The sequence below is a fragment of the Nomascus leucogenys genome, chromosome 19 (assembly GCF_006542625.1).
Source record: "Nomascus leucogenys isolate Asia chromosome 19, Asia_NLE_v1, whole genome shotgun sequence".
Classification (NCBI taxonomy): domain Eukaryota; kingdom Metazoa; phylum Chordata; class Mammalia; order Primates; family Hylobatidae; genus Nomascus; species Nomascus leucogenys.
The window spans coordinates 17162626-17182737 of NC_044399.1; the positions used below are offsets into that span (position 1 = coordinate 17162626).

The 20112-nt window shown below is 35.8% G+C and overlaps 1 protein-coding gene across 4 annotated transcripts in view; it reads right to left on the reverse strand.

Moving 5' to 3' along the window:
- Positions 1 to 20112, reverse strand: part of SMC6 (structural maintenance of chromosomes 6) — a 97550-nt gene that overhangs the window by 51128 nt on the left and 26310 nt on the right. For 3 of the 4 annotated variants that reach the window (XM_003275952.3, XM_030799869.1, XM_030799870.1), the window contains 11 exons: positions 17759 to 17895; positions 17086 to 17147; positions 12359 to 12439; positions 11246 to 11347; positions 7144 to 7263; positions 6942 to 7040; positions 4099 to 4245; positions 3115 to 3203; positions 2768 to 2932; positions 2109 to 2287; positions 878 to 1082 (listed from right to left, as the gene is read on the reverse strand). In XM_003275952.3, the coding sequence (XP_003276000.1) occupies positions 878 to 1082; positions 2109 to 2287; positions 2768 to 2932; positions 3115 to 3203; positions 4099 to 4245; positions 6942 to 7040; positions 7144 to 7263; positions 11246 to 11347; positions 12359 to 12439; positions 17086 to 17147; positions 17759 to 17895 (1386 nt within the window). Of the gene's footprint in view, positions 1 to 877; positions 1083 to 2108; positions 2288 to 2767; positions 2933 to 3114; positions 3204 to 4098; positions 4246 to 6941; positions 7041 to 7143; positions 7264 to 11245; positions 11348 to 12358; positions 12440 to 14067; positions 14156 to 17085; positions 17148 to 17758; positions 17896 to 20112 lie in introns of those variants that run through there. The other variant, XM_030799871.1, reaches the window with a different exon arrangement.

A 20112-nucleotide genomic window follows, 5' to 3' on the forward strand; every position in this document is an offset into this window, starting at 1 on the left:
ACGAGAGACATAGCATTAGACTTAATTAAAAAGAAGGTTTATTTTAAAAAGTGGAGATGTGAGCGAAAAGAAATTTTAAAATGTAATCTGGGAATAGATATATACATTCATTTTTTTTTTTTTTTTTTTTTTTTTGAGACACGGTCTCATTCTTCACCCAAGCTGGAGTGCAGTGGCATGACCTTGGCTCACTGTATCACTACAACCTCCACCTCCTAGGCTCAAGCGATTCTCCCACCTCAGCCTTCCAAGTAGCTGGGACCACAGGCACACATCACCAAGCCTGGCTATTTTTTTGTATTTTTGGTAGACAGGTCTCCCCAAGTTGCCCAGGCTCGTCTTGAACTCCTGAGCTCAAGCAATCTGCCCGCCTTGGCCTACCAAAGTGCTGGGATTACAGGCATGAGCCCCTGTGCCTGGCCTACATTCGTTTTTAAAGTGTTAGCCAGTAGTTACCAAAGAAGCCAGTTTGGGCACTGAGCTCCCTTGAAAGGTCATCAAAGAACACAATTACTGCTCTTTATGGATTCTGTGAAACACCTTCAGAATTTAACTGTGTGTAATGGGCGCCAATGTTCTTCCTTAGGCCCTCCCTCTTAATTTGGTCATATCATTTTCCTCACTGGTGTAATTTCTAAGCCATACTACAGCTGTTTCCCTGTAATGTCTCCCACATATAAGAACTTCAATGTTAGGGAGTATTTATCTATGTTTCTCTAATGCCTAGAACTAATACCTAGACAGAAATTAAAGTGGCTTGATGAAATTTTACAAATCAGTGGTAAAGATATGATTAACATTAAAAGCATTTCAACTCTTTCCAATCTTGCATACGATTAAGCAAAGCCAGAAACATATTCAATTACTAATGCCTTACCTGTGTCTTACATCATATATCTCATTCCGAAACTCAGAAACTATTATCGGCGGCCGTGAAGTCCCTGGTAAATAAAACCTTTTCATGAGTGCGTGGAGGACCCTTTCATCAGCATGATTATGGCAACAATAGGCCTGCAGAAGCCCTTTCAAGCAAGATTCAATAGCCAAAGCAAGTTCTGGGTCCCGAAGATGAATGCAAGCTCCTAAAAGTGGCAGAAAATTATAGAAGGGCTCATAAATACTTATTTTGAAATATTAACATCACTCCTCTTTAATTATAGCATATAAATGACATATCTTTATATAAAGCAGTTTAAATAACATTACAGACCATTTAATCGTAGTTTATAAATGATTTAACATACTTTTATATAAAGCAGTTTAAATGATATTTTAACTGAATGGGAAATCCCCTATACCCATAGGATACAATGGAGAAAATCCTCCAAATCCTGTGAAGAAAATTGTCCCACTCTAATGTAAATCAATGGTGGCTTTTCTATGTTCAGTTTATACTATTCTAGCCTTCCAATGGGGTTCTGAAAATCAAAGGATTTTCAAAGTCCTTAATGGGATGCGAAAAAAAAAAGCCTCATCCATTGAAATGGATCCTGGTATAAAGGTACATATCATTTAAAAGAGACATTACTACAATACTTAAATGCAATACTTTACTAACAAAATATATTTATAAGCATTTTCAGCTAATGATTTTCAGAATTAAAGATAACCCCCCAAGAAAACGTGACTAAAAAAAAATTTTTAAGTACCATGTATATGTAAGAGTAAAGTAACCACAGATTTTAGAGTTGGAAGAGAACTTAGAAATCATGCTGCCCAACCAAAATAGAAACTAAGAAAGAAGTCATTTTAAAAAGGTTACCAAAACTCAGGTAACTGCTCCTTCAACTGTATCTTGATGTTACTGTTTTTTTTTTTTTTCTGAATAATCAATTATATTACATTAGTTCATTTACTTATTCACTCATTTATTCAGAAAAACAAGAACCAAATTATCCAACTCTATAATTACTTTTCCTTTTCCAAAGTTCTCTTTCTTTCGGATATTTTATGCTTTAAAAATATAAAACGAAAGCTACAAAGCTTTATATAATTTCATCATTTTATTTTTTTAAATGAAATCATTTTATTTTGAAAACTTCAATCATTCTGAAAATAAAAACTTATTTCTAAAGTTTATTATAACCTCACTAAATTAAGACAAATACCTAAAGGGCCTACAGGTTTATAGGCAAAATGTCCGCGTCTATAAGCATCATCTATGGCTTCAAGAAGAGCTGGAACATTAGGGCCAAATCTTTTGAGTCGATCAGTTTTACTATCTTTCAATTCTTTCAGCTGCCTCTGATTGTAGCTCAGTGCATGCTTCACATCTGATTCTTCTCTCCTAAAAAACAAAAGCAGAAAAACAGAACATATATGTGATAGTTTTACAGAAATATTTAACCTTTGCCCATAACACCTACATCCCACCCAGTGAATGACCCAACTAGCTACCCTAAAAACCAAAAGCAGAATTATTTATTTGAAAATAACTGTGTTACCAGAGAAAAACAGTCTGGAGTCCTCAAAACTTGGCATAAAAAAAGTAATGCAACAATGATGGGCTAGGAATCCCAGAAATTGTTCAACTCTACAACTATAAGAAAAGTCTTGAAAAGTGATTTTAAAAGATCCAGCTGGCTGTAGGTGCACTGCCTATGAGTTAGCCCTGCTCTGCAAAGTATTTAACACAAAAATAAAATCTTTTTAAAAAGATCCCTTATTATGTAGAAGAAACAACCATATTGGCTCTCTTCATATAGTAACAAAACTATTTGATGTAAAAGCAATTGAAAAAAATCATTCTAAGGCTGTTGCAACTTACTTAATTTTGCCATGTTCTTCTTTGTCCTTTTCTATGGCTTGCTGAAACTGTTCGATCTCTTGATTGACTGAATTTTCTTGATTTTGTAAGGCCTTTACTCTCTCTTTTAACCAAGATATTTTTTTTTGTCTTTCCAACCGTTCAGGTTCCAAAGATTGGTCAGTACTAACAGTAAATAACCCAAAGTGAAAAATGTTAGTTCAACGAACAGCCTAACATTTAAAGAACACAAACCGATGTAATAAAATTCCATTAAGAACAATACATAAAATATAATACTCCAATGCATCTACCTTACTTTATTACAAAATGAGATAGTCATGAAAATTTCAAAGTAACTATCCTACCTTTTTTTCAGCTCTTCAATTCGTTTACAAAGCTGCTCATCATCTTTCTTTAATGCTTTATATTCGTTTAAGGATCGGTTATATAAAACCTAACAAAATAAATTAGACACACTTTACTAAAACGAAAACACAAATATCCCCTCAAGTCCACTTTTGTCAAATCTTCAGAGGCTGATTATGTACAGGAATATATTTTTTAAATGAAGCACAAAATGGCCATTTGAAACCATTACATTTTTAAAAATCTCAAAGCATCACTAATTTCAACTCAGGTACAAAATCTCTACTTTAAAAAACAGAAGGCCGGGTGCTGTGGCTCACGCCTGTAATCCCATCACTTTGGGAGACCAAGGCGGGCGGATCACGAGGTCAGAAGGTCGAGACCATCCTGGCTAACACGGTGAAACCCCATCTCTACTGAAAATACAAAAAATTAGCCAGGCGTGGTGGCACGCCCCTATAGTCCCAGCTACTCAGGAGGCTGAGGCAGAAAAATCGCTTAAACCCAGGAGGCAGAGGTTGCAGTGAGCCAAGATTGTGCCACTGCACTCCAGCCTGGGCAACAAGGCGAGACTCTGTCTCAAAAAAATAATAAAAAAATAGAAGAGGTTGGGTGCAGAGGCTCACACCTGTAATCCCAGCACTTTGGGAGGCTGAGGCAGGTAAATCACTTGAGGCCAAGAGTTCAAGACCAGCCTGGACAATGTGGCGAAATCCTGTCTTTACAAGAAATACAAAAAAATTTAGCCAGCCGTGGTGACAGATATCTGTAGTCCCAGCTACTCAGGAGGCCAAGGTGGGAGGATAGCGTGTGCCCAGGAGATAAGAGGCTGCAGTGAGCCATGATGGCACCACAGCACTCCAGCCTGGGTGACAGAGCAAGACTATTTCAAAAAAAATAAAATATAATAAAAAAAGATAGAAGAACAGTCTTTATATTTGCTGTGTGGCTTTTAATATTCCAGTTTAGAAAATATCTCTCACCTCAGCTTCATTATAGGCCCTTTTCTTAGCAACAACATCTGCTTTCAATGCCATACATTCCGGTGCTCGTGCATGTGTCTCTTCACTAATCTTTTCTAGTTTGTCTTGAATATCCTTGTACTTTTGTTCTGCTTCATTAAGTCTGACCTTTAAGAAAATAACATTATTGAAGTATATTTTTTCTTCAATAGAGAGAATTTTTAAAAATAATTATCTATAGTTCATATACCAATAATAAATTTAACTTCACTCAAGACATTAGGCAAATAAACATAATAACATAACATTATATAAAATACTATAATATAATTTGATCTTAACCCACAGTTAGTTATCCAACAAATGTGTTATCCTCTGGGGATACAAAGACATGATAACAATTGTCCTCAGATAACATAAAAGAGAGATATATAATTTAGCAGAAAAACAGAACACAAACTGATGATACAGTCTGTATACAATAATACTAAAGTAGGTTACATTTATTTTTAATTGTGGTAGCACAGAGAAACAAACCAGAGGTTGGCCAGAAAAAGTCAGGAATGCCTTCAAAGAGGAAGCAGTATTTTGAGCTGAGATTTTAAAAATTAATCTAAGTGTACCAGGAAATAAGTTGAGGAAGGGTATTAGAGGCATATGAAGGAGCATGTACAAAGGTATTAATATTTTAGAAATTAAATATTGCTAAAGCTTAAATTGAACAGATAATGGTAGGAGATGAGATGAAGGGGTAGAAGGGCCTTGCATTCTACAATGAACAGCTTACAACTTAATCTTCTAGACAACAGGAAAACAGCCTAAGTCTGTCTCTTATCTCCTAAGTCTGCATGTTAGATTACTGTGGAAGCACTTGGAACACAGGGTAGACAGAAAAATCAAAGAAAAGATTTCAGTAAGAAGTTAACATAATATTATGGAACAAAGACAATTAGGGACCAAAATGGGATGCTGACAATAGGGACTGATTAGAAGGAACAAATATGAGAACTATTTCAATCGGGGTCAGCAAACCTTTCGACAAGGAGCTAGATAGTGTACACTTTAGGCTTTGTGGGCCACATGGTCTCTCCTAAAACAATTCAACTCTGCCATTAAGACGTGAAAGCACCCAAGGACAATGAGTAGAGGAATTGTTTTTTTAATAAAAATGAAAGCTGGATCCAAGTTTTATACAAACTAAACATAATTCATATTATTTTTCAGTTTTAAATTAACAAAAGTTTAAAGTCTGCTATAGATACTGTTTCTTCAGAAACCTTCCATTTAATAGTCATTCTACAAGCAATAATCAAGCACACACAATGTGAAAGGCTTTAGGTAAGACAAGGTGGAAAGGATATAAAGATAAAATAAGATAGTCTTTACCCTCCAGAAATTTGCCAATTACTACATAGAGTATGCAAACGCTTAAACGGAGAAAAAGGCCTACAAAACTAAACATTACCTAGCCTTATGATCCTCCTTTCCCATTTAAAAAAGAGGTGAGCATCTATTACTCAGACTGGATTCCATTTTAGACTGGGAAATGCTTGAGGAGGAAAGTATTTGAGGCCTTACCTGATGATAAGCTGAGAAATGAGGGTGAGAAGAGAAAAATACTTGGTGAAAATTTCAGAATATTCTTTCAGAAATGAAAATTTAAGGTGAGGTGGAAAGGGATGAAATTCCACTTACTGCCTGAAGAGGGAGTAAGAAACTTAGCCCAGAAATCACTAAGTGTCCTATCTTTACTACCTCTGATGAATTAATGTCATAACCCTTAAAAGAAAAAAAAGATCAATCTGCTTATCTTGGAGGCAGACAGGAAAAAGCAAGCTAGGAAAGATTACATTCTATACCACAGCCAAGCTTGGGGGCCAGAAAGAAATTTCCTAAGCCAAGTAGAGAAAATGCTAAGAGGTAAGTAAGCTACACTGACACATTGAGTACGTTTGCGGGGGAAGGGGAGTAAAGAAAGAAAAAACTAGGAGTTCTACTTCTGGCATTACAGCATGAGGAGCCCCACAGTTCTGGCTGCTCAACCTTGTGAATATACTAAAACCCAGTGAATTATACACTTTGAATGGGTGAATTATGTGGTATATGAATGATATCTCAATAAAGCTGTTCAAAAAAGAAACAGTGAGTATAAAGAGTAGATCTGCTGAATGTTAAAGGGTCCACATGGAAAGCCCCAACAGAGAATGACTGCCTTTACTCAACACTCAACTTCTGTAACCTCTAGGCCCATGTGGAAGACTTTTATGACTTTTTTGAATTTTAGATAGGGTAGTTTCTATCTGCACTCTTAGATGTCAGGCTGAAATTAACCTTAACAAACCTAACAATGAATCCTACTTGTCTTCCACCTATATGAAATCCTCTGACAGGCCATCTTGGTTCTGGACCATAAATCTCAGTTCCCTTAGCAATCTCTGGGCATTATTTTCAGTTCTGAGTTCTCATACTTTCTGATACTTACCTTTAATGTGATTCTAATTTATATTATCCTAGCACCGTTTTATTTCTAAGGTCTTTTTGTTTCAACTCCTTAATGAACCGAAGAGTAAAAGCTTCATGCTCTTCTTATATGTCTTGTCAGTAACAAAGTTCCACTGACAATATGCATGAGTTTAGAGCCCTTGCCTCAGACAGGCTTATCATAGATAGAGTATTCTTTTCAAAAGAGAGTTACCACAACAGGCCTTGAAAACAAGCTTAGGTCTATTTCACCTAAGCAATAAATTCAAATATAGACAAATATACAGTCTGAAACTGCCAGTTTGGTGGGTCATAAATAGTCTAATATCCATAATTTCATATGATTCAACCTATTAAATCTGCATTTAAAAAACTGTAATTACCTGCTGTTCTTCCATTTTCCTGTCAAGTCTAGCAGCACGATCTTCTCCAATTTTGATATTATCTCTGATAGCATTCAATTGTTTTTCAATTTCATTGACCTAAAAAAGAAATTATATAGCAAATTGATAAGATTAACACTAATAACCAAATACATTCTGCAGATCACATAGATACGTGAACAAGTAATTAAGTGATAATTACCACTGCCCAAGCCATTTCATGTTTCAAGGACTCTAAATTAGTCTTCATTGTACTTAAACCAGCAATACTTTGAAAACGTTCCTCTTTCTCTACACACTGGCGCTTTAGTTCAGTAAGCCGCTTAAAAAAAGAAAACAGAAAGGATGTATTTTTTATTAATTTTGAAAAAACATATTTTTGCAAATCTATTTCTTTTAAAAACAATGCCTAAACAAGTACTACATAAATATTTGTTTAAAAATAACTTCTATTTTTTTTAATTATTCTTGATTCTTTGGTATACTTTTAGTAAGTCCAATAATTTTGTGAATTTCTGCACTATAAAAATGGCCAAATACTCTTCAGATGAAGAGCAAAGGAATTAAAGGTTCAAGACTACACAAATATAGAGAAATCCCAAAACTCACTTTCCCATTTTCCCTCTTTATTCCCTATCTGATAGACATGATGGTCTGTTCTTCAAAGTATAGTCGGTAGGCATTCCAAAGAGAATGTAAGGATTAGAAGAAATTTATTTCTGAAAATCAAACAAGTTATAATTTTCTTAACTAAGTTCACTTTTTTTTTTTTTTTTTTTGAGACAGAGTCTCACTCTGTCACCAGGCTGGAGCGCAGTGGCACAATCTCGGCTCACTGCCACCTCCCCTCCCAGGTTCAAGCGATTCTCCTGCCTCAGCCCCCCAAGTAGCTGGGACTACAGGCATGCACCACCACGCCCAGCTAATTTTTGTATTTTTAGTAGAGACGGGGTTTCATCATGTTGGCCAGGAACTGAGTTCACTTTTAATAATTAATTAAAAATCACCAAATATCAAATACTGTGATATTCAAACAATTTCTGTAGCTTACAGACCTCATATTCTGTACACCTGGGTAGACAGCCTCTCCCCTTCATTCATGCTTACCATATTCAACTTGGGCCTGAACACTGTAGACCTTACTTTGTCTCCCTATCTAACGCACTTTCCCATTCTCCAAAATTCTTTCAATCTATTATCATTCTCTTCAAACCTCATACACCCTGCCACCATATTCCCTCATTCATTCCCTCTCTCCAGCTTAGACAATTAGAAGCCATCAGACAGAAACTCCCTCAACAATCTTAACTACAAATCTAAAGCAGCCATCCCTTCCTTTTGCAACAAAAGAGAGGTGGCCTCATATTTAAGACCCAAACCATCTTCCAACTGTATCTTGGATTCTACCCCTTTTCTACCTTCTCAAAGGTCTAAATCCACTGATTTTTCCATCACATCTTTTCATCTTTGTTTCCACTTTACCCTATTCATGACTCATGTTCATCACTACTTGCTCATCTTTCCAACTTATAAACAAAACCAATACTCATCCCTTGGCACCACCTCCTCCTCTAAAACTCTTCTTCTCTTTCTATCCAGGTTTCATGAAAATTGTCTCTGTCTCCTCCATCTCCTCACATCTTCCAGTTCCACGAATGTGGCTACTGTTTTCACTGCTACTGAAACCCACCTTGCCATAGTCATCTATGAAGATTATGTCATTAAATACAGTGAGTTTTGTCAATTCATGTAGTGTCAGACCACACGGTACATCTCACAGTCATGACTGGTTCCGTCTCAAAATCTCTCTGCCCTTGGCTTCTCATGGCTTCCATGAGAATTTCTCATGGTTCAGGCCTGGGCCCATTTTTCCCCTATCTCAGCAATCTAAATTATTCTTTTGGCTTATATACTAATAGCACACTGACAACTCCCAAATTTTTATTGAGGCCAGACTTGACTTCTGTATTCTTAATTTACATATCCACCTTCCCACTTCACATTTCCACTTGGATGCTTTTATTATAAGCACCTCAAAATTAATGTGTTCAAAATATAATTCAGCTTTCTTAAGAAAAAAAAAAAAAAAAGAAAAACTGGCTTTTCTTCCCAAACTTCCTATCTCAATAAACTTACTCTGCTACTAAAGTAATTAATTTGGAGGTCATTCAGTCACCTTTGATGCCTCTGTCTTAACTTTACTTCTCCATGTCCACTACAACATCTGCCTAGATCATTTCAAAGTTCTCTCTCTTACTACTACCAATATCCTTAACTTAAGCCATCATCATCTCTTTGGACAATGATAATGCCTTCTTTATCGATCTTTCCACATCTCTTCTCTTCTTATAGCAGTTCATTCTCTTGTACAGCAGAGTAATCTACCAAAAATACACAATTAATGAAGTCATCCATTTTCATGTCTTCTACTGCCCCCTAAATTTTACGAGGTCCTCCACAACCTGGCCTCTCATCTCTCACACCTGTGTTTTTCACTCTAGCCAATCTGGAATTCTAGTTTTTTAAAAGCACACATGCTTTCTTGCCCCTGAGGCTTTAACCATGCTATTTCTTAGAACATCCTTCCTTGCCTTCACCGTCCTTTGCCTGGTATTACTCATCCTTCAGTTTTCTTCTTAGGCATCACTTCCTTAATACTACCCCATCATGACTGTCCCTGACACTGCCAGTACCCTATTAAATGCTGTTGTCTAGTCTACATCTCTTTTAGTAGTCCTCACGATACTCAAATTATTTACCATCTATGTTTCCTGCTGAATAACTAGGTCTATGATCCCCAGACTCCTATTTACTTGTCACTATATGACCATGGCCAAAGCACGATGCTACAAGGCACATGGTAAGAACTTAGTATCGACTGAATGATTATTCTAGTTTCTAGCCTTTACATGCTATTTCTTAAAGATTTAATCATTAAAACCCGGAGTTTATTCTGAGAATATAGGAGAATTAAGAGAAAAGTTCTTATTGAGTGCATAGTATGCATCAGGAATTCTCCTACATAATTTAGGGAAGTGCTCCTTATACTTCATAATTACAATATCTTTAATTGTTACTGCTATACTTAGTATACCATGGAGAAAATAAGTGTTTAATCCCAAGTGTCTGAAACAAATTTATTTCAAGTCCTGATTATATTAAAAATAATAAATGTAATATATAGTATGTACAGTTTGTTTGAATATACAAATATTTCCCTTCCCCAATAATAACACTCATATTCCAAAAAAGCGTGCTTTAGTATTTTTGTGGTTTATAGTAGCTCCTTAAACACCACCATATAACCCAGGTTTGAAAGGATAATGTGGGAAATAAAAATAAATATACTCATCCTTGATTTTTGAGTTTTCATTTAATGAACCACCTAACTATAGACCTAACTTAAAATACACATTCCTCAAAAATGTGAAGTAAAAAGGTCAGCATGACATAATGAATTTGACTTTAATCATTAGTATAATCCTACCTCAAAAGGACAAGTTACAAAGTTGATGAAAACTCAACTGGTTATATAAAACTAACAAATGAACAAGATATGCAATTACATAAAATTGGTGGGACTTAATATACTGGATAAACAGCTATAATGTAAGCCTCAACATTTTGAGGTCTCTGATTATCACACAGAAAGTTGGATCTTCAGGAATCTAAAGAAGAAAGTATAAGAACAAAATATAACAGATTTAAAAACAAATTGAAATAAGTCATGGCTGGCATGAGTGATTTAAAGTGCAAGCAAATTTGCACAGCTGCCAAGCCTGGTGAGTAAGGATGTCATAGCTGCTACTAACCTACCAGTTGCTTAAGGAATGTTAACATTTTACTAGAGTTATAATTACTATGATTTGTAGATTATGGTATATAATTATAAATGCATACTACGTTTAATAACAGCTTGAAGCTTGTGCTTATTATCCCAGCAGAAGAAATATTGCAGTTTTTAAACTACTTATAGTTTTCAAACTACTTAAACTACCATACCTTATTGTGGAACCCATTAGTCATATTATCAGAGGATAAGTATGTAAGATACTGCCCTGTTCTCTAGCTTATAATCTAATACAGAAAGTAAGACATGTACATACTCATTATTACAAAATAAAAAAGTAACAGCTAATTAATACCCGGAATATAAACACTACATTGCATATACTTCAGAGTGCTATAAAAATATTACTAGTTTTATATAAATATACAGACACATAGTTTTACAATGTCATTTACTGTAAGTACTATAAGAATTTGGCTGATCTCAAAAAGATTTACGTTAACTGTTTACAAACCTCTTCTCCCTGATGTATCTGCTCCTTTGTCCTTTCTTTCGTTTCCATAATGTATGAATAATCTTCCTTCATCTGTTCAAGTTGTGTTGCTTTCATGAAGAACTATTATCAATAACAAAAAAACGCAATTAGGAGTTTGTTAACTTCCACAGAACTGTTAAAAAAGAAAAATTTAGTCTCTAAAAACTTGTAGATCAATGATGTAAAAAAGACATTAAAAACATAAGCAATCACACGAACACAAAAGAATACATCATATTTCAGATTCAAATTGACTGAACCTACTATGCTCACATCCACATGTTCATTTGCAAAAGCTCTTAAAACCCTATGAAAGAAAACACTGTGGGGTGTGATAAGCTCATTTTCACTAATTCCATTCTTTAAGCAAAAACAGCTGAAAAGACTGGCATCGCTGGTCTTTGTACAGCTTAAATTTTTAGAATAATACCAAAACTCACTCAAAAGGCTACACAGAATATTTAGCAGTATAGTCAAGTATTTTGTTAGTTTTTAAAATTTTTAATAGTTTAAGATTTACAGGCACAGTGGCTCACACCGGTACTCCCAGCACTTTGGGAGGCCAAAGTGGGTGGATCACTTGAGGCCAGGATTTTGAGACCAGCCTGGTCAAACTGGTGAAACCCCATCTCTACTAAAAATACAGAAATTAGCTAGACATGGTGTCATATGCCTGTAACCTCAGTTCCTTGGGAGGCTGAGGCACGAAAATCACTTAAACCTGAAGGGTGGAGGTTGCGGTGAGCTGAGATTGTGCCACTGCACTCTATCCTGGAAGACAGAGCAAGGCTCTGTCTTAAAAAAAAAAAAAAAAAGATTTACAAGTTATTATGCATGTAGGAGCAACTGTTACCCTGTATTTCCTTAAAGATTAAGAATTAAAAGCCAAAAAGTAAAAACAAAGATTTAAAAAAATTATACTCCCATCTTACTTAACAATTTCCTAATCTAGGAAATTGAATTACTTTAAATAGATGGCTTTAAGGAAAAAAAAAAAAACTCAGATTCCATTATGTGAGCAAGAATATTGTTTACAAAATGCCTAAAGGTACTCTTTTTAAATGGGTTTATATTTACTTTGGTGCCACTTACTTTGTATTTGTCTCCTTCATTTTTAGACTGTAAGAACTGCTTGCTCATTTCTTGTGTTAAAACAGAAACTGGATTATCCACCTCAAACAAACAAAAATTCATTTTTGAATATTTTACTTTAATGCTTTAAAGATAGGTAAAAACTGAAACATACATTACAAGTGACCTATGATGCCATCAGGAACGCCAAGCAATAGCCAAAGGTTGTAACATTAGGATAAAAATACTAAAAAAAAAGTTAGAAATGTACAATGCAGGAAAAGTAATTTAAAATTTCATTATACCAACATACATGGTATAGTTAACATTCAATATTCTACCAGTACATGAGGGCACAAGCATAAGAACCCTGTGAAAAAGTGTTTTTATTACAAAGTTTTTCACTTCTTACCTGCTGTATAGAATATCACCCTCATGCCACTGGTTAATCATGGGACAGCAGAATGGAAGAGTCCTAGCATGGTAAGGAGTCAGCCACCTCGGGTTCTTGTTTGAGTTCTGTTGCTAACTTCCTATGTAGCCTTAGACAAGTCAGTTACTCCAACTAAACACAGTCTAACTCAGTTATTTCTAATCAGAATCATGATAACAAGTATTGTTTATTTTTCTTACAGAAGTTTTTCATATTATTCCTTCATGAGGATATTGTTAAAACAAATGAAAATAATGAAGTCATTTCTATCTTTTGGAAACTAGTCATTGCTTGAATGAAACTACCTTTGCCTAACGTGACAGTTCTTACTGAGTGTCAACCTGATTGGACCGAAGGATGTAAAGTATTGATTCTGGGTGTGTTCCCAAGGGTATTGCCAAAGGAGACTAATATTTGAGTCAGTGGGCTGGGAAAGGCAGACCCATCCTTAATCTGGATGGGCACCATCTAATCGGCTGCCAGCGCGGTTGGAATATAAAGCAGGCAGAAAAACGTGAAAAGACTAGACTGGCCTAGCCTCCCAACCTACATCTTTCTCCAAAACTGTTTGCTTCCTGCTCTCAAACATTAGACTCCAAGCTCTTCAGTTTTGGGACTTGGACTGGCTTTCCTTGCTCCTCAGCTTGCAGACAGCCTATTGTGGGACCTTGTGATCGTGTGAGTTAATATTTAAAACTTCTCTTTATATATTATATATATATAAAATCTCCTATTAATTCTGTTCCTCTAGAGAACGCTGACTAATACACCTAACAAGTTAAGATATCAAAGTACAATTGGAAAAGTATAGAAAAAATACAACTTTTTTCAAAAAGATTCAGGGTCATTACTCAATTATTAACAAATAAGTTTACATGATAAACATTACTCAATTACTAACAAATCAGTTTACATGTTAAAAATAATCTTCATAAGGTTATTGTATAAATGAAAAAAACTTTAAACCCTTCATGTTTACCATCTACAAAATAAATATTGTGTAATTTGTTGGTATACCAATGGCTAAAACATTTCTCTTAAGTAAAATGTTGGGCCTCTCAAGATAATAAAAAACACTTATGTAGTTACAAACAAAACTTTACATGTGACATGTTTCTTATTATATAGACCAGTCTACATCTGCCACATATTTTTTCACAAAGCCCCCCTAGCTCTTCATTTCATACTGCATCTGACTTCTTAATAGACCTAATGCAGTAGTAGCTCTAATAACAAACATCTTAACATCAACTTTCAATTAAAAGCTTCACTAAAGTTTATACTCATTTCTCTATACCTTTTTGTTTTTGAAATGGAGTTCCTACTTGTCATACTCCTCTTGGGATTATTTAAGAATCTTGGTCAGGCACAGTGGTTCATACCTATAATCTCAGCACTTTGGGAGGCTGAGGCAGGTGGACTGCTTGAGCCCAGGAGTTCAAGACCAGCCTAGGCAACATGGTGAAACCCCGTCTCTACAAAAAGTACAAAAATTAGCCGGGTGTAGTGGTACCCGCCTGTAGTACCAGCTCTCAGGAGGCTGAGGTGGAGGATCACTTGAGCCTGAGAGGTGGAGGTTGCAGGGAGTTGTGATCATGCTGCTGCATTCCAGCCTGGGCGACAGAGTGAGATCCTGTCCCAAGGCTCATGCCGGCACTTGGGGAGGCCGAGGCCAAGGTGTGAGGATCGCTTGAGGCCAGGAGTTCAAGACTAGCCTGGGCAACATGGCAAAACCCAGTCTCTAAAATCAAACCAAAAAAAAAGAATGTTGTAGCTTTATCTGTCAGAATCCTGAAAAAAGCAAAAAGCAAAAACTGGTAAACTTCAGCAAGAGGATAAGAAACGGAGGCACAGAAGACAAATATGATCAGACACTTAGAGATATTAAATACCCTCTTCCCTCCTGGTTATGCTAGACCAACACAGTTCAAGAAAAATATACGCAAGTCACACACAATTTTTTTTTTTTTTTTTTTTTTTTTGAGACAGGGTCTCACTCTGTCACCCAGGCTGGAGTGCAGTGGCGTGATCTCGGCTCACTGCAACCTCTGCCTCCTGGGTTCAAACAATTCTCCCACATCAGCCTCCCGAGTAGCTGGGACTAACGGCATGTGCCACCATGCCTGCCTAATTTTTGTGTTTTTTTTTTTTGTAGAGACAGGGTTTCACCATGTTGGCCAGCCTGGTCTCGAACTCCTGACCTCAGGTGATCCACCCGTCTCAGCCTCCCAAAGTGTGGGGATAACAGACGTGAGCCACTGCACCCAGCCCACAAATACAATTTTAAATGTTCTAGTAGCCACATTAAAAATATAGAGAAATAGGTTAAATTTAATAACATACTTTTAATCCAATATAACCAAAATATTATCACTGTAACATGTAATCAATATAAAAAACGAAGTTATTCCTTATATTAAGTTTTCAAAATCCGCTGTGTATTTCACATTACTGCATATCTCGATTTGAGCTACCCACTCTTCAAGTGCTCCACATCTACCTGTGGCGCGGCTCTAGACCTTCTGCATTTTAATCAATGAACCTGAATCTTTTGTTACACATTAAGTAAACCATGCAAGAAACGGTCTAGGAATCTTTAAATATTTCAACAGAGAATAACATGTTTTACATTCCCCAAGGAAGTGAGAGCTTACAGAAACAGGCTTTTTTCAATTTTCCTCATAATGAAAACTTTCTAATAAATACAGCTGTCCACAGAAGGAAGAAGCCTTGGACAGAGGTGATTACCCCACCATTATCCTTTCAAGCACCTGCACAGGAAAACCTGGTGGAGATTCTACACAGGGTAAATACAGAGTATTTATACAGTATACTGAATGCCCTTCAAGATTCTCCCAACACCCATGATTCCATCAACTTTAACTTTTGGTTTTCCTGATTCTAATAAATTGTCTGCATTCTAGTCAGAAATTTATTTGCTGTACCTGCTTTTCTCTAGATTTTAAGAATTATTTTTCCTAAACTTGTACTGTCTGATATGCAGCAGGCCCATTTGCTACGTGTGGCTTTTTCTACTTCCAAAAAATACAATTAAAAATTCAATTTCTTAGTCACAATTTCAAGTTAGTCAAGAACCACATGTGGCTAGTGGTTACCCCACTGAATAGCATAGATACAGGACATTTCCACCATCACAGAAAGTTCTGTACCCTCTGTTCTAAATGAAACTGGAAAAGAGACCCAAACTCCTAATTGTTCTCTTTATTTGATGGCAAGTCTTGGTGTTCTTAATTTTGTAACGAGGCAGTATTGCACAATGGATAGAACAGTAGAATGAAAACAGGATGCGTGGATCCCAAATCCAGGTTCTACCAGTAACCACGTCTAGACAGCCTTAAGTATAAATTTATTTTTTGTGGCTCCCAGTTTCTCATCTACAAAACAAACAGCCTGGATTAGGTGTCTTCTAAAGATAATGCTAGTGTAAATGTTTACAGAACTACAGGTACCCTATTATCAATTAATTTAGCCAAAGTATCTTAGCAGAAAGGACTCATGCCTTGTCCCCTACAAGTGTGATCAATAGCTCCAAAACAGAGAAATGCTTTATCTTTCTAGAATAAATTTTCTTTAAGAATTTAGCAACTTTAGAAGCTAAACACTCATCCAGAAAAAAAAAAAAAAAAGAAGAGTTTAGCAACTGAGTTTAGGGAACAATGATGCTATTTTGACTAGGATAGCAAAAAGCAAAGAAACCTGACATCCTTATTAAGATAAATTTTAGCCTAGAGCAGTATAGACTAAATTTTCTTGACTGGTCTATCAAATTAAAGGTGTTATATTATGTATTGACAATCCTGTGTTGAATTAATAAATTTTTTTTTTTTTTTTTGAGATGGAGTTTCACTCTTGTTGCCCAGGCTGGAGTGCAGTGGCACAATCTTGGCTCACCGCAACCTCCACCTCCTGGGTTCAAGTGATTCTCCTGCCTCAGCCCCCCAAGTAGCTAGATTATAGGCGCCTGCCACTACACCCAGCTAATTTTTTTTTTATTTTTTTTATTTTTTTATTTTTAGTAGAGATGGGGTTTCACCATGTTGGCCAGGCTGGTCTTGAACTCCTGACCTCAGGTGATCCACCCACCTTGGTCTCCCAAAGTGCTGGGATTACAGGTGTGGGCCACCACACCTGGCCGAATTAGTAAATTTTAAACAACTTCATTGATAATAGTTACACATATGCTTCCTGTGGTCAGTTTACTCGTATGAGGCCATTTAAATCTTTTCTACACAAGTGAAATCACACTAAAAAAATGACAAGGTGTATGAATATGAAACACAAATTCACCAATTACCTGGATGTTAAAATGATCAAGAATTGCAATCAGCTCTTCTTTCCTCGTAGAAACCACAGAGCCTAGTTATGAGAAACATATGAAATAACCAAACTGTTTCTAGGGCATAACACAGAAAAAATGTATAGTTACTTACAAAATATAAATATTAATTAGCTTTCATTGCATCATCAAGAAAGGTACCATTGAATATGTATAAATATGAATGAACATAGCACAAGTACAGAGGAAGAAAAAGTACCCACATGCAATAATGGTGCTTATCTTGTTCCCATAGCTAAACATATTTCGCTCCTTATCTATCTCTTTTCAAAAACTAAATGCTCACCTCTTCTTTTATGTCATTTTGCACCTTTTGCTAACCATTTATTTCCACATGCTATAAAAACCCTGGTGTGACAGGAAGTCTAGGTGAGAACAAAATAGCACAACCTGTTTCAAATAATCCCCAATTCTGCTAATCATGCTTTTGGTGCTATAATATTCTGGGGTAAAACAACCATGTGTAACATATGCACGTGTGTGTGTATGTATACACACACACACATATATATATAGGCACACAACCAATCATGTTACAAGGAAGATAGTTCAATCAATACCAGAAGTCATCTAATTCTTTTTGAGTATTTCCTAATATTTTATAAGAAATGAAAAGAGAATCAAAACAAACCTGTTGCACTTTTAAGTTTATAAGACCGACTTCCATCTATGCTGATGTGTTGCTGTATAAGTATAGAGTTACCATACACACTGGCTTTAAAGGCATCATCTCCTCTGTTCCTCAATGTTATTGAGATATCTGCAGAGCTGAAACAATGAGGTTGAGCTAAGTTACATGAAGATACAGTGTAATCACAATACTAGGTTGCCACAATTTTCAAATTTTTCAAAACCACCAAATAATTTGGCCAATTCATTTGTAAATTAGCTTTACATCAACAGCTGACACTAATTGTTCACTACAGCATAACGTTAACGATACTGTGCCTAACAAAAAAATAAAGTTGAGAATAAGTGAAGCTTCATAAAAAATAATTGACTGACTATTCTAACCATAACAAAAATAGCACATCTGCACAAAAACCATTAAGTTTCAGTTGTTTCAAGACATGTAGATAAGTTATACATTTTCCTATAAAAATCATGTAATCAACATTATACTGCCTGACTACTATAAGTTATATAAAGCATCATGGCTTGACAGTAGGCCTTTAAAGAATGATGAAGTAAGAATTATGGTAAAGTAGTAACATTTTCAAAGAGGATTAGAATTAAGAAAGGTAATTTTAATTTTTCAATTCCTTGGCAATAAAAAATAAAACTATTTGATATCAAGAAATGTAACTACGCTGGGCACAGTGGCTCACACCTGTAATCCCAGCACTCTGGGAGGCCAAGGTGGGTGGATCACTTGAGGTCAGGAGTTCGACACCAGCCTGGCCAATACGGCGAAACCCCATCTCTACAAAAAATATAAAAATTAGCCAGGCATGGTAGCGCATGCCTGTAATCCCAGCTACTCGGGAGGCTGAGCCAGGAGAATCGCTTGAACCCAGGAGGCAGAGGTTGTAGTGAGCTGAGATCGTGCCATTGCACTCCAGCCTGGGCGACAGAGAGAGACTTGGTCTCAAAAAAAAAAAAGAAAGAAAAAAGAAACTAAAGCCCAAAATTTCTTAAAGCTTTACTGGCATTAAAAAGACGTATTTTAAAATAGTACAATGCAGCTAAACACACATATAAAATGAGTATAAATCTGCCTAAACAATAGGCTCTGTTATAGTTTTTAAAGTTTTAAAGATATTTTAGAGACTTACAGCCACGCATATTTTAAGATCTATAGGGGTAAAAAAAAAAATATTTGTGTACTCCAACTTGTGTTAAAATAAGACTTGGTAGAAAAACAAAGATGCTGATGAAGGACATTAATAAAGATATAATTTCCTTACACATAAAAGCAGATATTTTACCTGGTTCATATGAGCATCTGGCAAAATGCTAAAGTCCCTTAATATAAAAGTGTTTTAATTGGTAATTAAATGAAACCTTTAACAGAACAAACTTGCTTTTGTGAATTTGTAATCATATTCTAAAACTATTCCCATTTGTGGGAAATGCAGGAAGAAATACTCCAGATGAGCTTCACTGTGAATTACTGCTAAGACAGTAGACACAGTGAAGTGTTTGCTCTGTTGCTCCACCATCCTTTTCTGTACAAGTGCCCTAGCAGAAAGGGCTTAGCAATGATATAAGTTTCCATCCCATCCTCTTGGGATTGAGCTAAATATAGAAATTTTTACCAACTGAGCAATCAGATTTTCTTCTTTAAAAAATCAAACTAAGAAAATGTGGTTAAAAAAATTTCAGAAGTCTGTAGTTTAGTTGATATTGTACCAATGTTAATTGCATAGCTTTGATAAATGCATCTTAGTTATGTAAGATATCTACATTAAGGAAAATTGGGTGAAGGATATACAGAAAATTGTACTATCTTTGCAACATTTCTGTAAATCTACAATTATTTCAAAATAAAAAGGTTTTAAAAAAATCAAATTAAGACATGATCAAGTCGAGAGATGGTGAATCCTGGGAGCTACAAAGTTATGGAGCCTCTAAATCTAGAGAAACCAATTTAGGGCATTATAGTCTGATAAGAAAATAGAAAAGTCTGAATAGAACAGATAAGCTCTTCTGAAACCACCTAGGCAGACTAATAAAAAGACATAACATACTCACAGATACTGGCAGTGAACCAGAGGCACAGAAAACATAAGATCACTTCCTTCTACACATACACCCACAGACTAGGACAGTAAGACTTACAAATGCCTGCACATGCAAAGACACACAGCAACAAAGATTAGCAAAAAATAAGAAAGTACACATACTCGAGACAGTGATGGAGAAAAACACACTCACTTACCTGTACACTTTTCATAAGGAGAGACAGGAGAGCACAGTGCACACGCACAGAAGTATAGCCAATTAAGTTAGGATTGTGAGGGAGGTGCACAGAGGAGAGTTGCA